At 36.3% G+C, this 22,188-nt stretch overlaps 1 protein-coding gene across 9 annotated transcripts in view; it reads right to left on the reverse strand.

Annotated features, from left to right (window-relative positions):
• Kmt2c (lysine methyltransferase 2C) overlaps positions 1-22,188 on the reverse strand; it is a 239,931-nt gene that overhangs the window by 122,682 nt on the left and 95,061 nt on the right. For all 9 annotated transcript variants that reach the window (XM_050123724.1, XM_050123718.1, XM_050123725.1 and 6 more), the window contains exons 5-7: positions 21,915-22,063; positions 20,871-20,980; positions 4,112-4,274 (exon numbers count right to left, since the gene is read on the reverse strand). In XM_050123724.1, the coding sequence (XP_049979681.1) occupies positions 4,112-4,274; positions 20,871-20,980; positions 21,915-22,063 (422 nt within the window). The remainder of the gene's footprint in view (positions 1-4,111; positions 4,275-20,870; positions 20,981-21,914; positions 22,064-22,188) is intronic.

Raw genomic sequence — 22,188 nt, forward strand, 5'->3', positions numbered from 1 at the left:
GGGGGAGGCAAAGGGGAGGCGGCGGTGGGGAAGAGACAGAAATCTTTAATAAATAAATAAATAAATTTTAAAAAAGAATTAAAAAAAATAAAATTGTTTATCATAAAAAAAACAAAAGCCTCAACCCTTTATCAACAAGCCTTACACAACAGCTCACCAGTCAGATGTTCTAAAATCACTTCTTTTTTTTTCTCAAAAGAATGTATAAAACCAGATATTTTAATACCATTTTGCTATCACATCTCCCTATCTCAGTACACTTTACCAGATCCCAATTATTTCTATTAAAAAACAAACGGGGGGTAGGGTGTCTCTAGGTAGCCTGGCTGTCCTTGAACTCACTCTGTTGTCCACTCAGAGATCTGTCCGCCTTTTCCTCCCAAGTGCTCAGATTAAAGGCATGAGCCAGCACTGGCCAGCTCTATTAAATTTTCTATACATTTTTCCTTTGGTTTAGCCCATAATATTTTCTTAGTATTTTAATAGTTTGTAAGTAAAATCATTCCTACTTATGGTTCTATTCTCTCTAAATCATCATCTTGATATGCAAAGCACAATTTCAAAATCCTAAGTGTAATCATGCATTCTGCTTAAACTCAGAACCACCCGATAGGGCTTGGCCAGCAGAATGGCTTAACTGGCAAAGGTGCTTGCTGCTCAGATTGGCTGTCCTGAACAAAATCCCTAAAACCCACATAGTGGAAGGAGAGACTCAACCACAACACAAGTTGTCCTTTGGCTTTCACACACAAACACCTTAGTACACGCCGGCCACACATATACATACATGCATGCAAAATAAACAATTTAATTGTTTTAAAGATCCAGTCAGTGGAGCTGGAAATGATGGCATATGGAAATGATGCTTGTAATCTCAGCACCTGAGAGGTGGAAGCAGAAGGATCAGGATTTCAAGGTTGGCCTTAGCTGCATAGTGAGAGCACAGTTGGCTTGACCCATATTCTTATAAATGAGTACTGCAATTTACATATAAGCACACATAAATATCAATACGTCTTTTTTCGCCTAAAAGGAAAGTTGGAAATTAACTGAATGTTCCTTTTCCCTGTATGCTTGAAAGAAATTTGTTAAAACGTTAACTGTAACACAACAGAATAAAGCCTTGAAGGATGAAGCATAAACTTTTCTACTTTGTATCTCCAATAACCCAGAACAAATCAAGGTCTTATTTAAATGTATTTTAAGTTAAGTTGAAGGCTTACTTTACTTTTTGTTTTTTTAAGATTTATTTATTATGTATACAGTGCTCCTCCTGCACGAACACCTGCATGCCAGAAGAGAGCACCAGATCTCATAATGGATGGTTGTGAGCCACCATGTGGTTGCTAGGAATTGAACTCAGGACCTCTGAAAGAGCAGGTAGTACTCTTAACTGCAGAGCCATATCTCCAGCTCTTGAATGCTTACTTTTCAGAATACTTTTAAAAGGTTATTAATTGCCTTTTAAAATAAATGATTAAGTCCTGCATAGTGATGGATGCCTTTAATCCCAGGACTGGCAGAGGCAGAAACAGGCAGGTCTCTGAGTTCCAGGACAGCCTGGACTGTTACAGAGAGAAACCTTGTCTCAAACTAGATGAATAAATAAATAAAATAAGTGATTAATTTAAAAATAAAAGTGTAGTTTCATTTAATACAGGATGTTTTAATATTTTTCTTAATATTAAGAAAAAGTGCTAGTACCCATAAAAACTATGCACTTTTAAAAATGATTCTTCGATTTTTTTAGAAATTGGGAAGCAAGGCCGGGCGGTGGTGGCGCACGCCTTTAATCCCAGCACTTGGGAGGCAGAGGCAGGCAGATCTCTGTGAGTTCAGGCCAGCCTGGTCTACAAGAGCTAGTTCCAGGACAGGAACCAAAAGCTACGGAGAAACCCTGTCTCGAAAAATCTTAAAAAAAAAAAAAAAAAAAAAAAAGTAAAAGTTGGCTGTGACTAACTCCTTTCCCTCTCTCTGATCTTTCAGCATTTACCTTGATATCTGGCTCCAAGTTTTTATTATTAAGACCAATTAGGGGGCTGGAGAGATGGCTCTGTGAGTTCAAAGTCAGCCTGGTCTACAAGAATCAAATCCAGGTAAATTTGGCTTTGAAGATCACACTTTACTATTTGGTAATCGGTACTTCTACCTAAGCAAATTTTAATAATCATTTATGAATCATTTATGAAAGTAAAGAATACCTGAAGATAAGCACAAAAGTAGGAAAAAAGAAGAAGCATTAGACATAGATGCTTAATGAAGTAAGGGTAACAAAATTCTCACAGCTAACAGACAGAAAAGCTATCTCGGGTGGCCAATTTCTGAGCTCCAGCTTACTTTTGCTTTTGGCTAAGATCAGGTGTAGTCCCTTACCTATAGTTATGAAACAAGGAGAGCAAGAGGTAGGACAAACATGCTGAGCTTTGCTCTGAAATAAATTGCTCCAAATGGAAGGTAAAGGGACCCTAAGAAAGGTCAATAAGAACTGCTTAAGAGATGGCTCAGTGGATAAGGGCACTGATTGCCAGATCTGACAAACTGCTGATGTGTATGCAGAAAGTACAGCGAACACAACAAAGCAATGGTAAAGAGCAACAAGTCAAGCTGCTCCACAGGGGAAAAAAACTTCAGGATAAAGTCAGCAAAGCTTACTAATTCTAACAACACTGAGACAAATACTATTTGCCACTTTCTTGACTGGCAGGACACTGCTTTGTGGTCTGCTTATCAAACAATCGCATGAAGAAAAGTTAAATTATGGATTCCTTCCAATATACTGAAAAGGTCAGAAAACAGAATTTAGGGTTGTATTCACTGTACACATGTGAAAGCCAGGTATGGCTACCATGCACAGCTGCAGTTTGTGATGAAGGTGGAGTTAGGGCAATGGATACAACAGAAGTGCAGGCAGCTCCCTACTGATAAGCCTGTCTAGACAAGCTTTAAGTTTTGATTCAGTGAGAAACTCTCTCAAAAGATGAAGATCAATAGTAGAAGGCAAGCGCATTAACCTCAGGAATCTACTATGCAAATGCACCTCCACCTCCACATATATGTGTGCACATGTGACAGGTGATCTGAAAGATGAACTTTTATAGTGCATTGTTAAAAATCTTCCGAAAATAAAATTTACTTTATTGGGCACTGGTTTCATATGACTGGCTTAAAGATAAGGAAAGACAGACAAAAATATCTGCAGGGTATGTTTATACTGCTGGACTGGTACTGTGAAGCAATTTTTCACTATTTCCACTATATCATGCAGAGTCCACTTACCTTTTCCTCTTAGTATGGAGTAAAATCCTAAAATAATACTATGAATCGGATTAAGTGCTCACATTTTCTTCCTCGTATTAATTTTTGGAATGGTCAAATTTTTGACTTACATATACAAAGTGTGTAGGGGGGGGGGGGTGTCACCCTCATCATTTCTTTCATACTGCTCCAAGCTGTATTTCCTGTGCCAAATTTTCTTACTAAACTTTTCATATATAGAGAGAATGCTGTTTGGTCCCTACACTCCAAGACCTTGGACTAGCATGAAAAAAACTGTTATGTAAAGATATAAATACTAAGGTAGATGTGTGTGTCAGACAGACCACTCTCTGCTTTAATAATCTATACTCAGGACATGTTAAAGAAACTGTGTATTCAGCATGTCTTCTATAGTAGCTTAAAATTTTTTTATATAAGAATTTAAAATATGAAAACTTGGAATTTCAGAAAAAATTACTTTTTTGGAATTAATACTAATAAAATTACTGGTTATAGATTTCCCTCAAAAACCTACAGTGAGCCAGGTATAATACACAAGCCTACAATCCCAGCATTCGGGAGGCAGAGGCAGGTGGATCTATGATTTCCAGGCTAGTCAGAGCTACATAATGAGACGGGGGCGGGATACGGGATGGGGAGGGGACACAGGACATAATATCCAACAGCAAAGATTTCTCAGACCACTAGGATTATATATCATCTTTCAAATATTAATTTCTTCCTTCTTGAGAATTTTATATTACCTTTTAATACAAGTAAAGTAACTCTCCAAATACACATGTGATATTTTAAGTAAATACCTATGAAATTACAACTGCATGGGTAGTACACTTACATCTTTCAGGAGCTTGGTCAATGTGTTCTGGACAGAGAAGAAAGAAGTGGCTAAAGTCCTGAAAGGTGCCGGCCCCTGCAGCACATGGGTAATGGTACATCTGGGTACATTTCTCTTCACAGCATTTGATAGTGGCTCCAAGATGTTTGCAAAATGCACATCGCTGGAAAGAGAAAAAGGAGAGAAATGACCTTTAAAAAACTGTGAAGAAGGGTAAAAAGGAATAAAGAAACAGCTGTACCTTACTATTAAAACAACTGAAATGTATTAAAAACAAAAACAAAGGGCCAGTTTAAAATGCTAATCATCTCAGAAACCCAGTTCATTCATATTCAACCAACTCATTAGACAATTAGTATTTCAATTTACCTTCTCAAAAACATTAAACTAGAATGGTTTTTGTTGTTGTGGTCACACTGGGAGAAGAAAGCAGGTTTAGGAATGATGGATGTACATTGCTGGTATAGTTTTTGCCTGGATGCACAAAGCTCTGAGGTTGAAGCCAGCAAGGCTACAAGAGATCTTGTATATATGTCTGTATGGGGTAGAAGTTGGGGAAAATGGCTCAGTGGTTAAAGGTATTTGTTGCTCTTGAAATAAATCAAGGCGCAACTCTCAGCACCGCGTGATAGCCTCAGTTACAAGGGACCTAAATAGGGACATATGTGGTGCACATAAATGCATTCAGGAAAAACAGTCATACACATAAAAGTAAAATAAATGAATCTTTTGACAAAGAAAAAACCTGGTTTACAGTACAGGGTTACTACAATATCAGTTTTTAAATCCCACAAAAGAGACTATAAATTTTTAGAATTCTTAAAAAAAAAAAAAAAAGCTAAGCATGGTGGCAAACTTTTATATCAGGAGGGCAAACAAAGGCAAGCGAATCTCTGTGAGTACTGGACCAGATGATTTTATACAGCAAGTTGCAAGATAGCCAGTGTGCCTGGTGTCTGTGTGTCCATGAATGAAAGAGACTAGTAAATTGTAAAATAATGAAGGGCCCCTATATGATTTAAACACATTAAAAAATTTCATAGCCAGGCATGTATTTAAAATACCTACAAAATAACATTCGGAGAGCTGAGGTAAGAATATGAAGAACTAAAACACATCTCGGACTATATAATGAGACTACCTCAGTAACCTGGTGGGGGTGGAAAGACAGTAGTGATAATGATGACAATTAAAAAAAGAACCTACAATACAAACTTAACCACAGCACTTAGTATAGTTCTAGATCTATACAAAAGCTGGGAAATACCTAGCTATATTTATTTTCCTTTCCATTTCAATCTCTTACAGTGGTTAAAAAAAAAAAGCAAACTAAACAACAAAGCAACAACTGAATACAGAAGAAGTCACCCCAAATTATCTCATATTTTACTTGTTCGGTTTCCACTGTGAAGATTTACAGCTCCTACTCCATAGATTATTAAAGCAGAGAGCAGTCTGTCTGGCACATATATCTATCTTAGTATTTATATCTTTACATAACTATTTTTTTCAAGCTAGTCCAAGGTCTTGGACTGTAGGGACCAAAAAGCATTCTCTCTATATATGAAACCAGGAATTCTTTTTTTTTTTTTTTCTTTTTTTGATTTTCAAGACAGGGCTTTTTGGTTGCTGTCCTGGAACTAGCTCTACTAGACCAGGCTGACCTTGAACTCACAGAGATCTGCCTGCCTCTGCCAATGCTGGGATTTAAGGCTCCTGCCACCACCGCCCGGCTGAAACCAGGAATTCTGCCTGGCTTGGTGGCGCGTGGCTTTAATCCAAGAACTTGAAAGGCAGAGGCAGGTGGGTCTCTATGAGTTCAAGGCCAGCCTGGTCTACAGAAATCCAGAACAGCAAAGACAGACCTCGTCTCTGTTTCTGTTTCTCTCTCTCTGTCTCTCTCTCACACACACACAATGCTTTGACACAGAAAGGCCTAATGAACACATGTTCATACTTATATACCAAACATACTTCATTTTGGTAAATGTGTTCCTAAATGAGGCTCATAAAAAGCCTAGCTAAAACTACTAAACCTTCATTTAACTAGCAGAGGAAAGCGGACTCTTCAAATATTATTGCATGCTCCACATACTAATGTATTCGATCTATATTCTGCTAATCAGAATAACAGATTTTTAATAATTAATTTCAATATTTTTCTATATATCTAGTATTACCATATACTGTTGAATATTTTTTCACTATCATCAATCCACTACAGTAAATACTGTCTGTCTTCTAAGCAATTTTAATTCAACTCCAGAAACACACTGGACATTACTAATTAACCGTCACACTTTAATTTCATGCAATATCCATAAGAATACTAACTATAAATTGCCATTCTATTTTTTACTTAGAATATTATTTGTGAAAGACAGAAAACAAAAAAAAATAAGGTCTCATTTCTCTTTACTGATATAGATTACAGTAACCAACTGTTTCTAAATGAATTGTATTTTTATAATAAAACTTTCCAAGGAACTTAGCTTTCTTTGGAATATTAACAGACTCAGGATTGTCCATGAGAATCTACTCAGTCTAAATGTCACACAGAAAGACCAAGAAATGTTAAGCTAAGAAAATGCAATTAATGTGCAGGGAAAAAATTATAATAACTCACTGAAATAATAAAAATATTTTCTGGCAGATTGGTAAAATCTAGGATCCCTTATTTTGTTTGATACAATATGGCAAGCTGTGCAAAAACCTTTTGTATAAAAATAATTTTGGCAAATAAATGAGTTATAGTGTAAGTGCATAATAAGACAAAATGTATTCTAAACTGATCCTTTCTCCAAAGTATGTCATTTTAATAATTTTAAAAATGCCAATATATTATTTTAATTATATCTTCAATTTAAAAAAGTTTACCTGACATTAGATACTCTGATATGAAAAGTACTAGAACTTATCCAGTAAAATAATTTATATTATAAAGGTATCAAGAAAAAGAGAAACATGAACCTGCACTTAAGTGAACCTTTCAAGCCCTTCTCCTAGAATCACATAGTTAATTAAAGAACATCTGACACTGAATGAAAATGTGACATACAAATGGTAGATATCTTTCTAAACCATAAAACTTAGCTGTAAAACTACAAAAAAAAATGTCAAAGAATGACTTTTTCGCATGTAATTTCTCTATTGCCAGCACTCATAAACCATACCCATGCATGACAGCACATATCCATAAGCCCAGCTCTCAGGAGGATGAAGCCATGAATTTCAGACTAGCATGGGTTACAATACACAGTGAGGGTTAGAAAAATATGGATTTTAATTTCTCCTTTTCTATTTTGCATAATCATTCAAGAGAGCAAAGAAGAGATAGATAAGCAAAAGTAATGTGTAATAATGGAGTATTAATATAAAAAGCTTTTAAGGGTCAGTGAAAGTCTCTATTAGTAATAGTATAAATAAATCTTCAATTATAAAAAGCTCTTCCAAAACTTAAACTCAACTGAAATGACATCCAAAAAGAAATCTACAGCACAAACCAAAACAGAACCAACAATATTTCAAAGAGGAAGATCACAGTTTTGAGGTTTGAGCCCAAGCTGGGAGAGATTAAGTTAGACAGGGTAGGGGAGAGAAAAACTAAAGACAATTATTATGTGGAAATCTGACCCAGAAGGTCAATAAAAGGCCGAAAAGAACACTAGAAAGAAAAATGAGTCGTAATCAAATTCTAGTTGAAATTTTGATACCTAAATAAGCATCAATATTTAAGCATAATTCCAACTAAACAAACAAGAGACGTAAATAAAAAACGGTCTTTGTCATTTTCACAGATCTTTGCATTCCTAAAAAAAGCTCCCCGGCTTAATCTCTGTCACAGTTGTTCTCTGAACTTCCTAAAGATCAGCTTCAGACTAAAACAGCCCATGTCGAGGAACAGCAAAATTTTAAAATGGAGGACAAGTGGGAATTTTAGAAAACACACACAAGACAGAAGAAAAGATCATTTCCAGGTAATAATATCAAGCAATAGCAATACTGGAGAAAAACAAGTTATCTATAAAAGATTACCTGCAGGCTTAGGATACAGTTCAGTGATACACCTACTGCCTAGCATGTTAAAGCCATAGCCTAATCCCCAGTATGACACTTTAAAAAATTTGGAAGTAAAAATTTGTAATGTCTATTGAGAAACATTCAAGTTCACATATGATATAACCAATAAACTTTGCTACTAAAAGGCAGTAACTTTTTCAAAGCTGTGTAATTCATATACTCATATATACTTTATGTACAAACATAACATTTATATGTCTGTAATGTAAGTGGTGTGCACCAACACAAGCACCAACGGGCACACATATTAGGCACACTGGCAGTTACAATTCAAGAAACAAACAGAAGAATTCAAACTAAAAGTCTAAGTATAGGTAAAAGGTAACAGTGAATATCAGCATAACTTTATTTAGTATAAATGTAAAATAAAATGTTATTAAAGCTTATGAATGTAAGAAATATCTTCAGCTACAAAACAGAAACCTGATTGGAAGTAAGTACATAAAATGAGACTTTACTATAACCGTCAAACCAAGAGATTAGGTAGACATGAAATAAAGAACTTCATAACAATCAAGTTTGATTCAATACTCAGACACACAGACAAAATCTACTCCATATGTACATAAAATTCTCAAAGTATTCATTACATATATGAACATAAATAAATGCCTATATACAAAAGAGCATATATTTTCTAGGCCATATTTAATAAAAATAAGTATGCTGTCGGATAATGCTCTTGAATCCTCTAAAGATTTGTTACTCGAATTAGTTTAATAAAACACTAATTGGCCAGTAGCCAGGCAAGAAGTATAGGCAGAGAAACCAGACTGGGAGAATTCTGGGAAGAGGAAAGGCAGAGATGCAGTAACCAGCCAGCCATAGAGGAAATAAGATAAAAATGCCTTACTGAGAAAAGCACCAAGCCATGTGGCTAAAGATAGATAAAAATTATGGGTTAATTTGAGTTGTAAGAGGTAGTTAGTAATAAGCCTATGCAATAGGTCAAACAGTTTATAATTAATATAAGCCTCGGCATTTATTTGGGACTGAATGGCTGTGGGACTGAGCAGGACAGAAACTTCAGTCTATATATAAATTATGTCCTGTGACCTACAACAAAAACTAGAAGCTCACAATGTAAAATCCACTATTGGAAGCTTTAAAATCTCCATTTACATAACAGTGGAGCTTTTGGGGGGTTTTCTCCCCTCAAATCAAAAGACTGGTAAGATGACTCTTCAGGCTATCAAGTCTGATGTCCTGAGTTAAATCTCTGGAACCCACATGGTAGAAGGAGCAAATCAACTCCTCCAAGTTGTCCTGTGCTCTCACACATATGTACATATGTATTCATTCATTCTCTCTCCTCTCTCTCTCCTTAAAAACAAAAACCAAAACAATAAAAAAAGGGAAAAAATTCTCTGACATGTAGCAAGCATGGTACTACAAAACCTTAACCCTGAAGAAACTTAAAATTAAAGAAGATAGGCCAGGCACTGATGGCACATGTCTTTAATCCCAACGCTCAGATAGAGGCAAGCCAATCTCTGGAGGTCTACAGAGTGAGTTCCAGGAGAGCCAGGGCTACAAAGAGAAATCTTGCCTCAACAGGTAGGCAGGCAGGTAAACAAACACAAAACAGGTAAAACTTTAAACCTGAAATTTGTTCTCTAAGAAAGAAAACACTCAATGACACTTTGTTTAAATAAAAAAAAAAAAAAAAAAAAAAAAAAAAAAATAAAGAGTTGGGCCCTTCCCTTATAAACTGAAAGGCTTCAAATGAAAGACAACCTATCTAATTTTCTTTGTGAGCTAGCCTGAAGTAAGATTTATGTCAATGATGGTAATTATTCTAATTTGTACATTGCTAAATATATGTCTCTAATTGAAGTATCTACTTGTGTGTGTGTGTAGGAGGGGGGTATTAGACGGACTGGAGAGGTTGTTCTTTGTCTAAGAGCACTGGTATGGCTGCTCTTACAAAAGATCCAAATTCAATTCCCAACATCCATATGGCCCCTAATAACACCCATTTAACACTTGAATAAGTGTTAACTTGAATAAGAATAGTCCCCATAGGCTCATACTTTTGAATGTGGTTCCTACTTAGGTTTCAAAGGACCACATCAGGCCCCGTTTCACTCTCTCTGCATTCTACCTTTGTATCAGGATGTAAGTTCTCAGATATTGCTCCAGCACCATGCCTTCATGCCAGCTGCCTTGTTCCCCACCATGATGGTCGTGGGTTCACCCTCTGAAATTGTAAGCAAATCCCCAAGTACATGCTTTCTTTTTTAAGTTGCTTTGGTCATGGTGTCTCTGTTCAGCAAAAGAACAATAACTAATATCCATAAATAAAAACATTAATAAATCTGATTATGTAGAAAAAATTTTATCATCCCTTTGTATGATAAAAATCACCATCTCAGAGAAAAATCAAATGTCAACAAATAACCATACTTAAATTGCAAATGTTAAAGAATATAATAACAATTTATAGGTTATAAACATAAGCACAATTTAAATTTAAATAATGACACTATCAAAGTTCTTAATTTAAGGGAGGCAAATATATGATAAACAATGCAGTGTTTAATCAACATTATTATTGCAAGCAGTTGGGCAAAACACTACACACAGAGTTTATTGTGTTTGCATGAGAATGTATAAGCAAGAAGCAAGTCAGAAGACAACTGTGTAGAAACAGTTCTCTCCTTCCACATTATGTGGGTTCTGAGGGTCAAACTTGAGTTGCCAGGCTTAAGTAGCATGTTCCTTTACTTGCTGAGGCACTCACCATTTCAAAAGAGAGAATGCACACTGGACCTTCTTTTGACTTAGTACTCAATCTGCATCAAAAGCTACTACTGTCTGTCAGGCACTATCAGCAACCAGAAGGTAGTCCCTATAGCACTAAGTGTCTACTGAGGGTTTATGTGCCTCCCATGCAGCAGAGGTCAGTTTCAGGACCAGTCATAGTGCCACCGATATTTTCATTGAGACATTAGACAAAGGTCTCCTCCTCAGGCCGTTGCCTTGGGGTTTCAGTTGAAATGCTCCATTACCTACCACTGTCCCTTGGGACCTCATTTGGATTTAGAAGCATGAAAAAATGTTTGTCATGTCCTGGTATCACATACATTTATCCTATAAGAATAAGGAACTACTTGATTAATTGACCGCCTGGTTCAAACCAAGAACTACCAGCAATCACAAGCAACAGCTGATCCTATGATCTAACCCACACTGCACCTGACGACAGTCCTGCCAAGATATTCTAGCCCCAGAACCACAGCTACAAGCACTGAATATCCAACTGTGACTTGTATCCAGGAAAGGACATTGCAGCAGCCCACTGTGTTAGAGCTACAATTATTGTAAACAAAATCCTCTACATGTTATTAGTTCAGAACCATGACAATTCTGGCATGACAGATCCAAGTATCTCTTAAGCTTGGGCTGAAGGACAGCAGAGACACTTCTCTCCATATCCTGCTACACAAGGACAGCTTATACATAAATAAGCCAATGTCACTGGAACTAGATTCAAAAGGACCTGAGGACACACTCTTTTGCAAGCTCATATCACTTGAAAATTCTTACAATTTCTTTCATGGCTACTAGATTACTGAGATGCTAACATTGATTACAAGGAGAAAGGGGTGTTACACTTTTGAACTCATCTATAACCAAAGAACCTAAATCTCACCTAAAAAAAAAAAAAAAAAAAAAAAAAAAAAAAAAAAAAAAAAAAAAAAAAANAAGCATTTTCCTGTACAAGCTATGCCTCAAAATAGGATCAACAATTATTACAACAAATGGGAGATGTGCAGACATCAAGGAGAATCAGGAGAAAGAACACTCCATTAATTCTCCAGCAACAGATCTCCATGGGGAAGAAATCTATTAAATGCCTGAAGGACTCAAAACAAACATGAGAGAAACTCATAAGTAGCAAGAAAAAATAGATGCATAATATAGCAAAGTGAGAAAAGAAATTCACAACATTAGTGGAGAACTAAGTAAGAAGGAACAAAAGAAATTCTGAAATTGAGAACACTCAAATAAAAAATACAAGCCAGAGCAACCACAAAAGAAAAAAACACTAAAAAAGAATGCCTGAAATTCTGAACAAGTGTGTTGAGGAAAGTAGAAAAGGGAAAGGAAGGAAAGAAAAAAAGAGGCAGGCAGAGAGAACAAAGACTATGAGTCATAGGACTCATACTGATTGAACCATATCAATATTCATATAGAATATAGAATATTCAAATAGGAGAAAATGAACAAGGCTCCTAAACCTGTTTAGTGAAGTAAGAGTTGAAAACCCACATTCTTCAGAAAGATACGTCAGAACTTTCTAGAATAAAGAGCCAGCTAAAGATGTTTGTGAGATTGTGACTACTCCAGCACTGTGGAACACAATCAAAAGAAGGTCAGCTTTCCTGTTCTCTGAGTATCAGTATGCTATTGTGTAAGGTTGAGCTAATCTGGAGGCCTAATAACAAAGAACAAATCACAGAACCTGAAGTCAGTCAACTCACTGCAGTCCCACGGTGAGAGCTGCTGTGTAACTGGGAGAGCCAAGCTGCTTTAATTCCATACCAATGTCAAGTTGGTTTCATTCCAAGGAAACAAGGATGGTTCAATATAAACAAATCAGTAAAATTTAGTGAAGGAAGGAGAGAAGGAGAAAAAACTGATTACATGAAGTACAAAAGGCCTTTGACATTGTTTAACATCCATCATGACAAAAAATAACTAAAGAGTCTGGGAATAGACCAGGCATACAAACAAAACAACATTACTGAATAGGGGGAAATTGAAATTTTCCTCAAAATCAGGAATGAGAAAAAACTCCTTCCACTCTTACCCAGTATAGAGCTTGAAGTCTTGGCTATGCAATAAGGAAAGAGAAAGGAAAAAGAAATACAAATAGGAAAGAAGTAAAATGATCTTTATTTCTCGATATGTGTTACACTTAAAAAACACTAAGGACTCAACCAGAAACTTTTGTAAACCTGATAAAAGCACTTTCAGCATTTCATTAAACAAAAAAAAAAAAATGCAGTATATAAAACAACAAGAAACCAAAACTATCTTTTCATATGTCAATGATGAAGGGGCAAAGGGAAAGACAGGACAAAAACTAAAGTTGGTCTACCTTTCAAGTTCTAAGCCAGGAGGGGCTACCTAAAAGTGAAACCATGGGGTTGGGAGGTGGTTGATTTAACTAAGATTCATATACAGTAGCTCTTAAATAATTTGGAATAAAAAAAGGATGAAGAACAACTTCTTCAATGACAACTTGAAACACTGTAAGAAGAAACTGAAATGGTGCCAGAAAACAGAAAAAGCATCCATGTTCATGCAATTGCAGAATTCTACTGTGACATTGACTATGTCATCAAAAGTGGCCTATAAATTTAATGCAATCTGCATCAAAATTCCAGTGGCATTCTTCACAGAACTAGAATAACATTGCTTTTATTTCAAAAGAAAAATAATATCTCATAATCAGATAGAAACTAATGACTGACTAGACCTGTGAAAAAATGTCTAAGAAAGTCCTACTTGTAAACAAAAAGATAAGCCACACTCATTAGACGGAGGCAGGAGGATATCTGAGAGCTAAAGGTCAGCCCTGGCCTACAGAGCTAGTTCTAGGTCAGCTATGGCTAGATAGAGAAACCCTATTTCAAAAATAAAAAGGAAAAATTTTTCCAAGTTTTTAAAAAGAGAAGAAATAAACAAAAAGACAGTAGGTGCCACCCTGAAAACACACAATATATAACTCTCAATACATAATACAATATGTAAAATTCACTAGAAATGATACACACCAACGAAAAGAAAATCAACTACTTCCATGAAAGAAAACTACTGAAAGGTAGAAAAGAATAAACAGCACGAAGCACAAAAACCAAAAGCACAGAAGGAATTCTACCCTAACCAACAATAACCTTGGAAGAAAATATATTAAGTTCAATCAGAAGCTTTGAACTGGCATAGATAGATTAGATAGATAGATAGATAGATAGATAGATAGATAGATAGATAGATAGATAGATAGATAGATGATAGATAGATAGAAAGAACAAACTAACTCCAATGAATATGTACTATATAAGAAACTTATTTGAGGGCTGGCGAGATGGCTCAGCGGTTAAGAGCATTGCGTGCTCTTCCAAAGGACCCAAGTTCGATTCCCAGCAACCACATGGTGGCTCACAACCATCTGTAATGAGGTCTGGTGTCCTCTTCTAGCAGGCATATATGCAAACAGAATATTGTATTCATAATAAATACATAAATATTATAAAAAAAGAAACTTATTTGACTGGTAAAGAATCACATAAAATGAAAATAAGTGTTAGACAAAGAGAGCATGAGCAAAGAGAAAAGTTATCCGGTAAAATACATTCATTTCATATAATAAATATTTTACATCAAAAACTATAAAGGAAAAAAAGGGTTAGGAAAGTGCTATGGGATATTCCTTTCCATTGTGTGAATATATGTAATTGTGATAGATTTAATAAAGAAGCTCACTGGCCAATAGCTGAACAGAATAAGGTTAAAGCAGGAAAGCCAGACTAGGAGAATGCTGGGAGGAAGAAAGATGGAATCAGGAGTCACCAGTTGGACACAAAAATGGGATAGAGGTAAAAGTCACAAGTCTTGGGGCAATACATATATTAATAGAAATGAGTTAAATTGTAAGAACTAGGTAGTAACAGGTTTGAGTTATTGGCCCAACATTTATAAGTCATAACTCTCTGTGATGGTTATTTGGGAGCAGGTGATCAGGACAGGAAAACTCCGCCAACAGGGAAGTCTCTGTGGATAACATGTTGGCTGTGCAAGTATGATGACCACAATTTGGATCCTCAGGACTCACATGAAAGCTAAGCAGGCTTAGGGACCATCCTATAATTTCTGTGCCCAAGAGATGAAAAATAAATTCCCTAAGAGCAACCTGACTAGCTAGATTAGCAGAATCTGTATTCAGTTGGTTCAGTGAGAGGTAAACACCGATATCAACCTCTGGACTATACGAAAAAAATAGCATAGCATAGCATAGCATGACAGACAGATAAATGTACACACACATAAAACTAACATACATAAACTCATACCACATATAAATGTGAAAAAGAGACTAAGAAGACAAGTATATACTGAACACAATATATTCTGGGATCAATCACATGCCAGGTCTCCAGACAAATCTCAATAATTTAAAAAAAAAAAAGCTACAATCACATCATGTATCTTTCTTAAGCAACAACAGAATATAACTAAGAAATCAACACGAAGACTCATGGAAAACATACAAGTACATGGAATTAAACAATGGTTATAAAAGACCAATGAATAATGGAAGACATTAAAATAAAAATTAAATTACTAAAACAAATGAAAATTAAAACAAAATTGGGGAAGACAGAAAAGGCAGTACTAAAAGGGAGCTTTTCAGTAACACATACACACCAAAACAAACGTTAAGTACTTCATGGAGCTAGAGAAATTGTACTTGGTCACGCAAAGGACCCAATTCCCAGCAACCACGTCAGGTGACTTACAAACAGATCTGGTGCCTGCACACCTATGGCACGCATGCGTGAGCACGCGCACACATGCACGCACACGTGGTGTCTCTCTCTCTCTCTCTCTCTCTCTCTCTCTCTCTCACACACACACACAGAGAGAGAGAGAGAGAGAGAGAGAGAGAGACATGAAGTGGGATGGAGAAAGAGCTGTCTCAAACAACCTAAAAATGCACCTCAAGGAGACAGATAAACAAGAAAAAAAAAATGAAAAGTAGAAATTGTCACAAAGACCAGAAAATAAGTAAATAAAAATACACATAAAACCAATGAAACAGTGGGTTCACTTTAAAGACAAAAAAAGCTGGGGGGGGGGGGGGAAAACAGTACAGACACCTCTTCCAGAGCACACTTCATCATCCTCTTCTTGAATGTTTCTGGTGGTGGGGAACTCTCTACTTCACAGGTACCCCCTCCCCCCTTGTTTAAGAGTTTATTAGAGAGGGCGTGTACAGGCTTGGAGACAGAGAACATGCCTCACCTGGTTATGGTGGTGTACTGGGGTGGGGGGTGGGGGTGGGGGAGAGTGGAAATCTGAGTTCAAGGCCAACCTGGTCTCAGATTCCAAAGAATACAGCTAGAAAGCATGTCTCAAAAAACAAAACACCAAAAGTTATGCTTGAAAATCAGTCAATGATATACTGAATGGAGAAGAGCAGAAAACCATTTCTTCTACACTTTGAAACAAGAAAAGGATGTCTCTGGGGCAGTGGTGGCGCATACCTTTAATCCCAGCACTCAGGAGACGAGAGGCAGGTTGACTGTGAGTTCGAGGTCAGCCTGGTCTACAAAGTGAGTTCCAGCACAGCCAGGGCTATACAGAGAAAACCTGTCTCCCAAAAAAAAAAAAAAAAAAAAAAAGGGGGGGGGGGAGGAGGAGGAGGAAGAAGAAGAAAGAAGAAGAAATCTAATATGGCCAAAATTTTAGCAAGAGCAATCCAAAAAGAGAAAGAAACTAAAAAGGAAGAACTCAAATCTATGCATATAGATGAGATGATTTTAACTAAGAAAACCTAAACGCACCAATCAAAAATTTGTTAAAACTGATAACTACATTCAGGAGTTTTAGGATACAAAAGAAGCATATAGTGCTGGTCGTAGCTCAAGAGTTATTATAGTGCTGTCCCACATGTACAAGGTCCTGAGTTAGATGGTTAGCACTGCATTAGCCAGGCATGTGCTAAGCCACACTTTCAGTACCAACACTCTAGGTGACAGCAGGAGGATCAGAAGTTCAAGATATTCCTGTTGTACATACCAGTTTAAGTCAGTCTGGGAAGTATAATAATATCCTTTAAAAATAATAAATGTCACGACATAGTAAGTATAATGTGTTTTGTGACTTAAAAAGTGATGATAAAAAATAAATAAATAAAATATTCCATAATGCTACGCAAATACCACAAAATGTTTTATACTCTAATTGAATTTCATAGAATTTTCCTATTATGAACTATTACTAATTTTCCTTAAATATTTAAAGTGTAAATACCAGTGGCTAATTAACCAAAGTACAAAATTTAGAAAGAAGCTATAAGTTGTTGACCTCAGAGTCCCCAAATAAAAGTCTTGGTCATGGGTAAAGGACAATAGCTAAGCAGTAAAAGCATTTCTACAAAGCCTTGAGTTTAATCCTCTGGGCTCCACCACACACTTTTTAGTGAACAAATGAACATGAACACACACACACACACACGAGTGCAAATAATATATATACGTGCATACATGCACAAATAGATAAATGTAATTTTAAATATTTAAGTCTTATAGTATATAAGAGGCCTGAAATTCTTTGTCATTCCAACTCCTTAGATGGCCTAAATCCCAAATCCCTTTGCAGCATTCAGAATTTCAATCCCTTTATTTTTGTTTTTGTATTTTTGGGTTTTGTTTGTTTTTCAAGACAGGGTTTCTCTGTAGCTTTGGAGCCTGTCCTGGAACTAGCTCTTGTAGACCAGGCTGGCCTCGAACTCACAAAGATCCACCTGCCTCTGCCTCCTGAGTGCACACCTTTAGGTGTACGCTACGACCCCCCAGCAACACATTTCTTTAAAATGTTAATAAGCTAAAATAATTTTTAATTGGGCCAGTCATCTATTAAATAGCTCGGCAACGAAAGGCTCCTGTCACCAAGCTTGATGACTTGAGTTCAATTCCCAGGCCAAAGAGGACAAATTGTCCTCTAACTTTCTCAGGCATGCTGTATGTCTCGGGCATACCCACAAGCAAAATAAATGTAATATTTTTTAAATCCTTACTTTTTATAGGGCTTAAGTCAAGGGTAGTCAATAAGAATTGGTAGTAGAGAAGTTGCTAAGATAGCTCAGGAGGTGAGGGTGTCTGCTGTCAAGAAAGTCAATGGAATTCAAATTGCTGTTACACACATGGTGGAAGAAGAAAACAACTCCCTCAGCTAGTCCTCAGACTGCCAACTGTACAAGGTAATTGCACACCTTCACACATACACTTTCATACAAGCACACACACAGAGGTACACAAAGTAAATATGCAAGTTTTAAAAAAAGTAATTGGTCATAGATGATAGATTCAAATAGAGCTTGTTTCAGAATTAAAGAACTTGTTTCTGATAATTACAGACAACGTAAAGTATCCTGGGCATTATCTTTACTATGCAAAGTTACAAAGATCCTTTGTATAAACCTTAGCGTACTTATATCCCACTATAACTTAGAATAAATGAACACCGTGTTGTATGGAACACTTCAGGGAACAATACAAACAGCAATAACACTCTGACACTACTTAAGTTTTGAATGACTGAATCTAATAGTAAAGGTTTGACATCACTGGCAGTGGCTCCTCTATGACCACCTCACCACCTAAGTATTTTGTAAGCTTTTCATCATGTTTGGCCAAAACTACTCAGAATTGACACTTAAGATCACAAAAGAAAGAATGCAGGTCTCAAAAAAATATGAATTCTCTTACCCCACCCCTTCGGTGAAAACAGGGCATAACACTGATCTCAAAATGTCACTCAAAATATCAATCAATAATCATTTAAAGAACAACATACATGGTATACTTTCCATCCAAATAGGGTAAAGCGAGTTTTAACTACCGTCTAAGATAAACGGAATCTTTTTTATTGCATACAAACTTATGCATATCTATACATTATCATTATACATTGTCATTATAAACATCATGAGGGCCCGTGAATTGGTTCAGTGGGTTTAGGTACTTGTTGTCTGTCAAGCCTTATGGCCTGAGTTCCATTCTTGGGACATACAGTGGAAGGAGAGAAATAACTCCAAGTTGTCCTCTAACCACCAGTTCATGAACAAACTATGTAACTGAGTAAATGTAATAAAACTTAAATATACCTATGAGTTTTACTGATGCCACTGGCCCTAACACAATAGCAGGTCATCTCCGCCTTTTGTCATTGCCTTCCTTATAATTCGTTCAATGTTATGAAATAAACCAAAATTAAAGTCTTAACAAAAGAAATGGTGCTGACTCATCCATCACAATCCATCACAATCATAATCTAACTATCCAAGTATGTTCACACTAAGCAATGTACTATTATGCAGTAAACTAATGTAACATAAACATTCTAGAACCAGCACTCTGGGTTGGTGGGTGAAGAGTGTCAAGAGATACTGAGGGTAGAAGGCAGGACCTTTCATATACTAGCGAAGCATATTGCAACTGAACTATAAAACCCCAGACTCCTTTCACTTTTAATTCTGAGATAAGACCACACTAAGTTGATTACCAAACTGGCTTTGAATTCACTATGAAGTCAAATTGGGCCTGAATTTGCAATCTTCCTACCTAAGCCTCCTGAGTAAATGGAACTATAAGTCTGTGTCTCCAGACTATTCTTAAATTAACAATCATTTATATGAATTAGGTCTGGATAATATGAGTAAAGCAACTGGGACCATAAGTCTTTTCCTCAGCTATACTTCTGAACACCTTATTTATTAAAGCACATACAGTTCTATAGTCAAAATTTCTGGCTTTCACGTTGTTTCCAAAAAGCTATGTCACTTCTACATTTATTCATGCAAAAGCAGAACGAATTTAGAGTTGACAAGAAGGATAGCTTCGGGATTTGCTGCCTTCACAAATGGAAGGTAGCTGTTGCATTTATTCTTGAGATCATTCAACAATAGGTAAAGCTCTAAAAAAACGGGGGTGTGTGCATATTACTTTAAATATTGCCAAAAAAGATTAAATGAACTGACAAATGCAATGAAAAAGAATATTTTCATCAGCATTTGAAGAGCTGAACATAGTTCTTCCATTTTGTGGACTAAAGTCAGGGTCTTATTTTAAAACTATCAAAAAGGTGTTCTTTAAAAGTTACTACATGTGCCTGGCAGTGTAAACACACCTTTAATCCCAGCATTTAGGATGCATAAAGAGGTGGATCTCTAAGTTTTAGACCAGCCTGGTCTGTAGAGTAGTTTCAGGGCAACCAGAGCTACACAGAGTAACTGTGTCTCAAAAACGGATGGATGGACAGATGGATGGATGGATGGATGGATGGATAGACAGACAGACAGACAGACAGACAGACAGACAGACAGACAGACAGACACAGATGTCACTGCATGAAGCAAGGCATAGAGGCACACAGCTTTAATCCCAATACTTGGAGGAAGAGGCAGGGGAACTTGATGAGTTCAAGACCATCTTGGTCTACATGAGTTCCACCCAGGACTACCTAGAAAGAGACAGTCTCTAATTAAGTACATAAACAAACAGTTATATGGACACAAAAATATAGTTAGTAATTCCTATTTCTAAAATGGCTCTTTTTTTTTTATTTAACTGTGAAGTTTTAAGTTAACTGAAAAAACTTATACAAACTACCCTTGGTGTAATGTGCTTTGAGTTATACTACACACTTAATAAATAATTCTTCTCAATGAAATTTTATCTTTGGATAAATGTTAGATGATTGTAGGACAGGCCTAGGATATATGAAGCCCTGGATTCTATCCATAGTACCATATAAATACCAAAGAGGAAAAGCCACAGGATCTGATGTTCGAGATTATCTTCCATTACATATTAAGCTATCAAAAACAAAACAAAACCAGAACAAACAAAAAAATGTGGCTTAAAGATTTGTTTCTTCTACTCACTTCTGTGCTCCCTGAGACAACAGCTTTGTCCACATTCACTAATAATGGTTCTTCCATTTGGCATATTCCCAGTGACCACTCCACACATCGATGATGAGCCCAGCAAGTGCCTAAAAAAGAAATAGGAACAAATTAATAAACACTGAAGGTATTGCTGCAATTTGGGTATGGTAGCACATGGCAGTAATCTAAGTACTAAGGAGGCTGAGGTAAGAGGATCCACTCGAGGCCAGCCAGGGCTTAGAGTTATGTGAGTTCAGGATAATGAGGGCTACAGAGTAAGAATTATCTCAAAAAACTAAACAAACAAATCAAAATGTGTAAATATGAATTGTATCTTTATGTGATTCTATCAAAGTAGCCTTTCTCAAACTGGCTCAGATTGTGACTTGGAACTCAAGAGTACTTATTTGAGAACTTTTCAGTAATGAAAATTCGAGCACATAATTAAGATCCACAAAATCAATAGGTTTTGTGCTACAGTTTAACAAGCCTTCCAGATGATACTGATATTTTTTCCACAAGCAAAATTCACTTAGTCATTTTATTTAAACACTGTTTTATTTAGTATCTTTATATAAAATAATATGAAGTTGATGATAAGAGTGCATGAAAATTTAACAGCGTCTATACTTCTACTCCTCTCAATTGCATGCAAGAACACTCATCTACAGCATTTGGCCTACCATCAACCATCAGGTGAACTGCAACAAGAAAGAGATTGGCTAAAATTTCCAACAGTACCATATCCTGTGGATCATCATACTACTACAGTAAGTAAACCACTGGAGGCAAAGACTTACACTTCACTTTCACTGGCAAAAGGCCTAGCCTAAATGTTCCCTAAGTTTCACATGGTTCTTTGAAGTTTTCTCTTGCAACTTTCAAATACCTATGAAAATCAAATGCATAATCAAGCAAACTTAATTATGACATTTTTGTAATATGATCTTATTTATTTCTAGAATTTACTATTGAGTAAGCACCAAAACATAAATGCTTCTAGAAACAAGTGGAAGCTGCAACAGCAGAGAAGCCCCCTACCTGTAGAATCAAATAAAGCTTGGACATCAAGGGCATCTGGAAGGCCAACCAGACTGAGTTCATCCCATAACTTGCCAGCCTGGTCCTCAGAAGATGTCTGGGTGCTTACACTTACACAAGAAACTACATTCTGCTGGGGAGATCGTTCTCTGAAAAGAAAATTAAGCAAAAGCTGTGAAAAATTACTGGAAAAATCATTTCATTTTATAACAGTAAGTACAAAGTATGTCAAATAGCTTTAATTATCAGTTTACAATGACAAATTTTCAAAAAT

Source organism: Alexandromys fortis, unplaced genomic scaffold (genome assembly GCF_014885135.2).
Source record: "Alexandromys fortis isolate MF-2015 unplaced genomic scaffold, M_Fortis_MF-2015_v1.1 scaffold_217, whole genome shotgun sequence".
NCBI classification, from domain to species: Eukaryota; Metazoa; Chordata; class Mammalia; order Rodentia; family Cricetidae; genus Alexandromys; species Alexandromys fortis.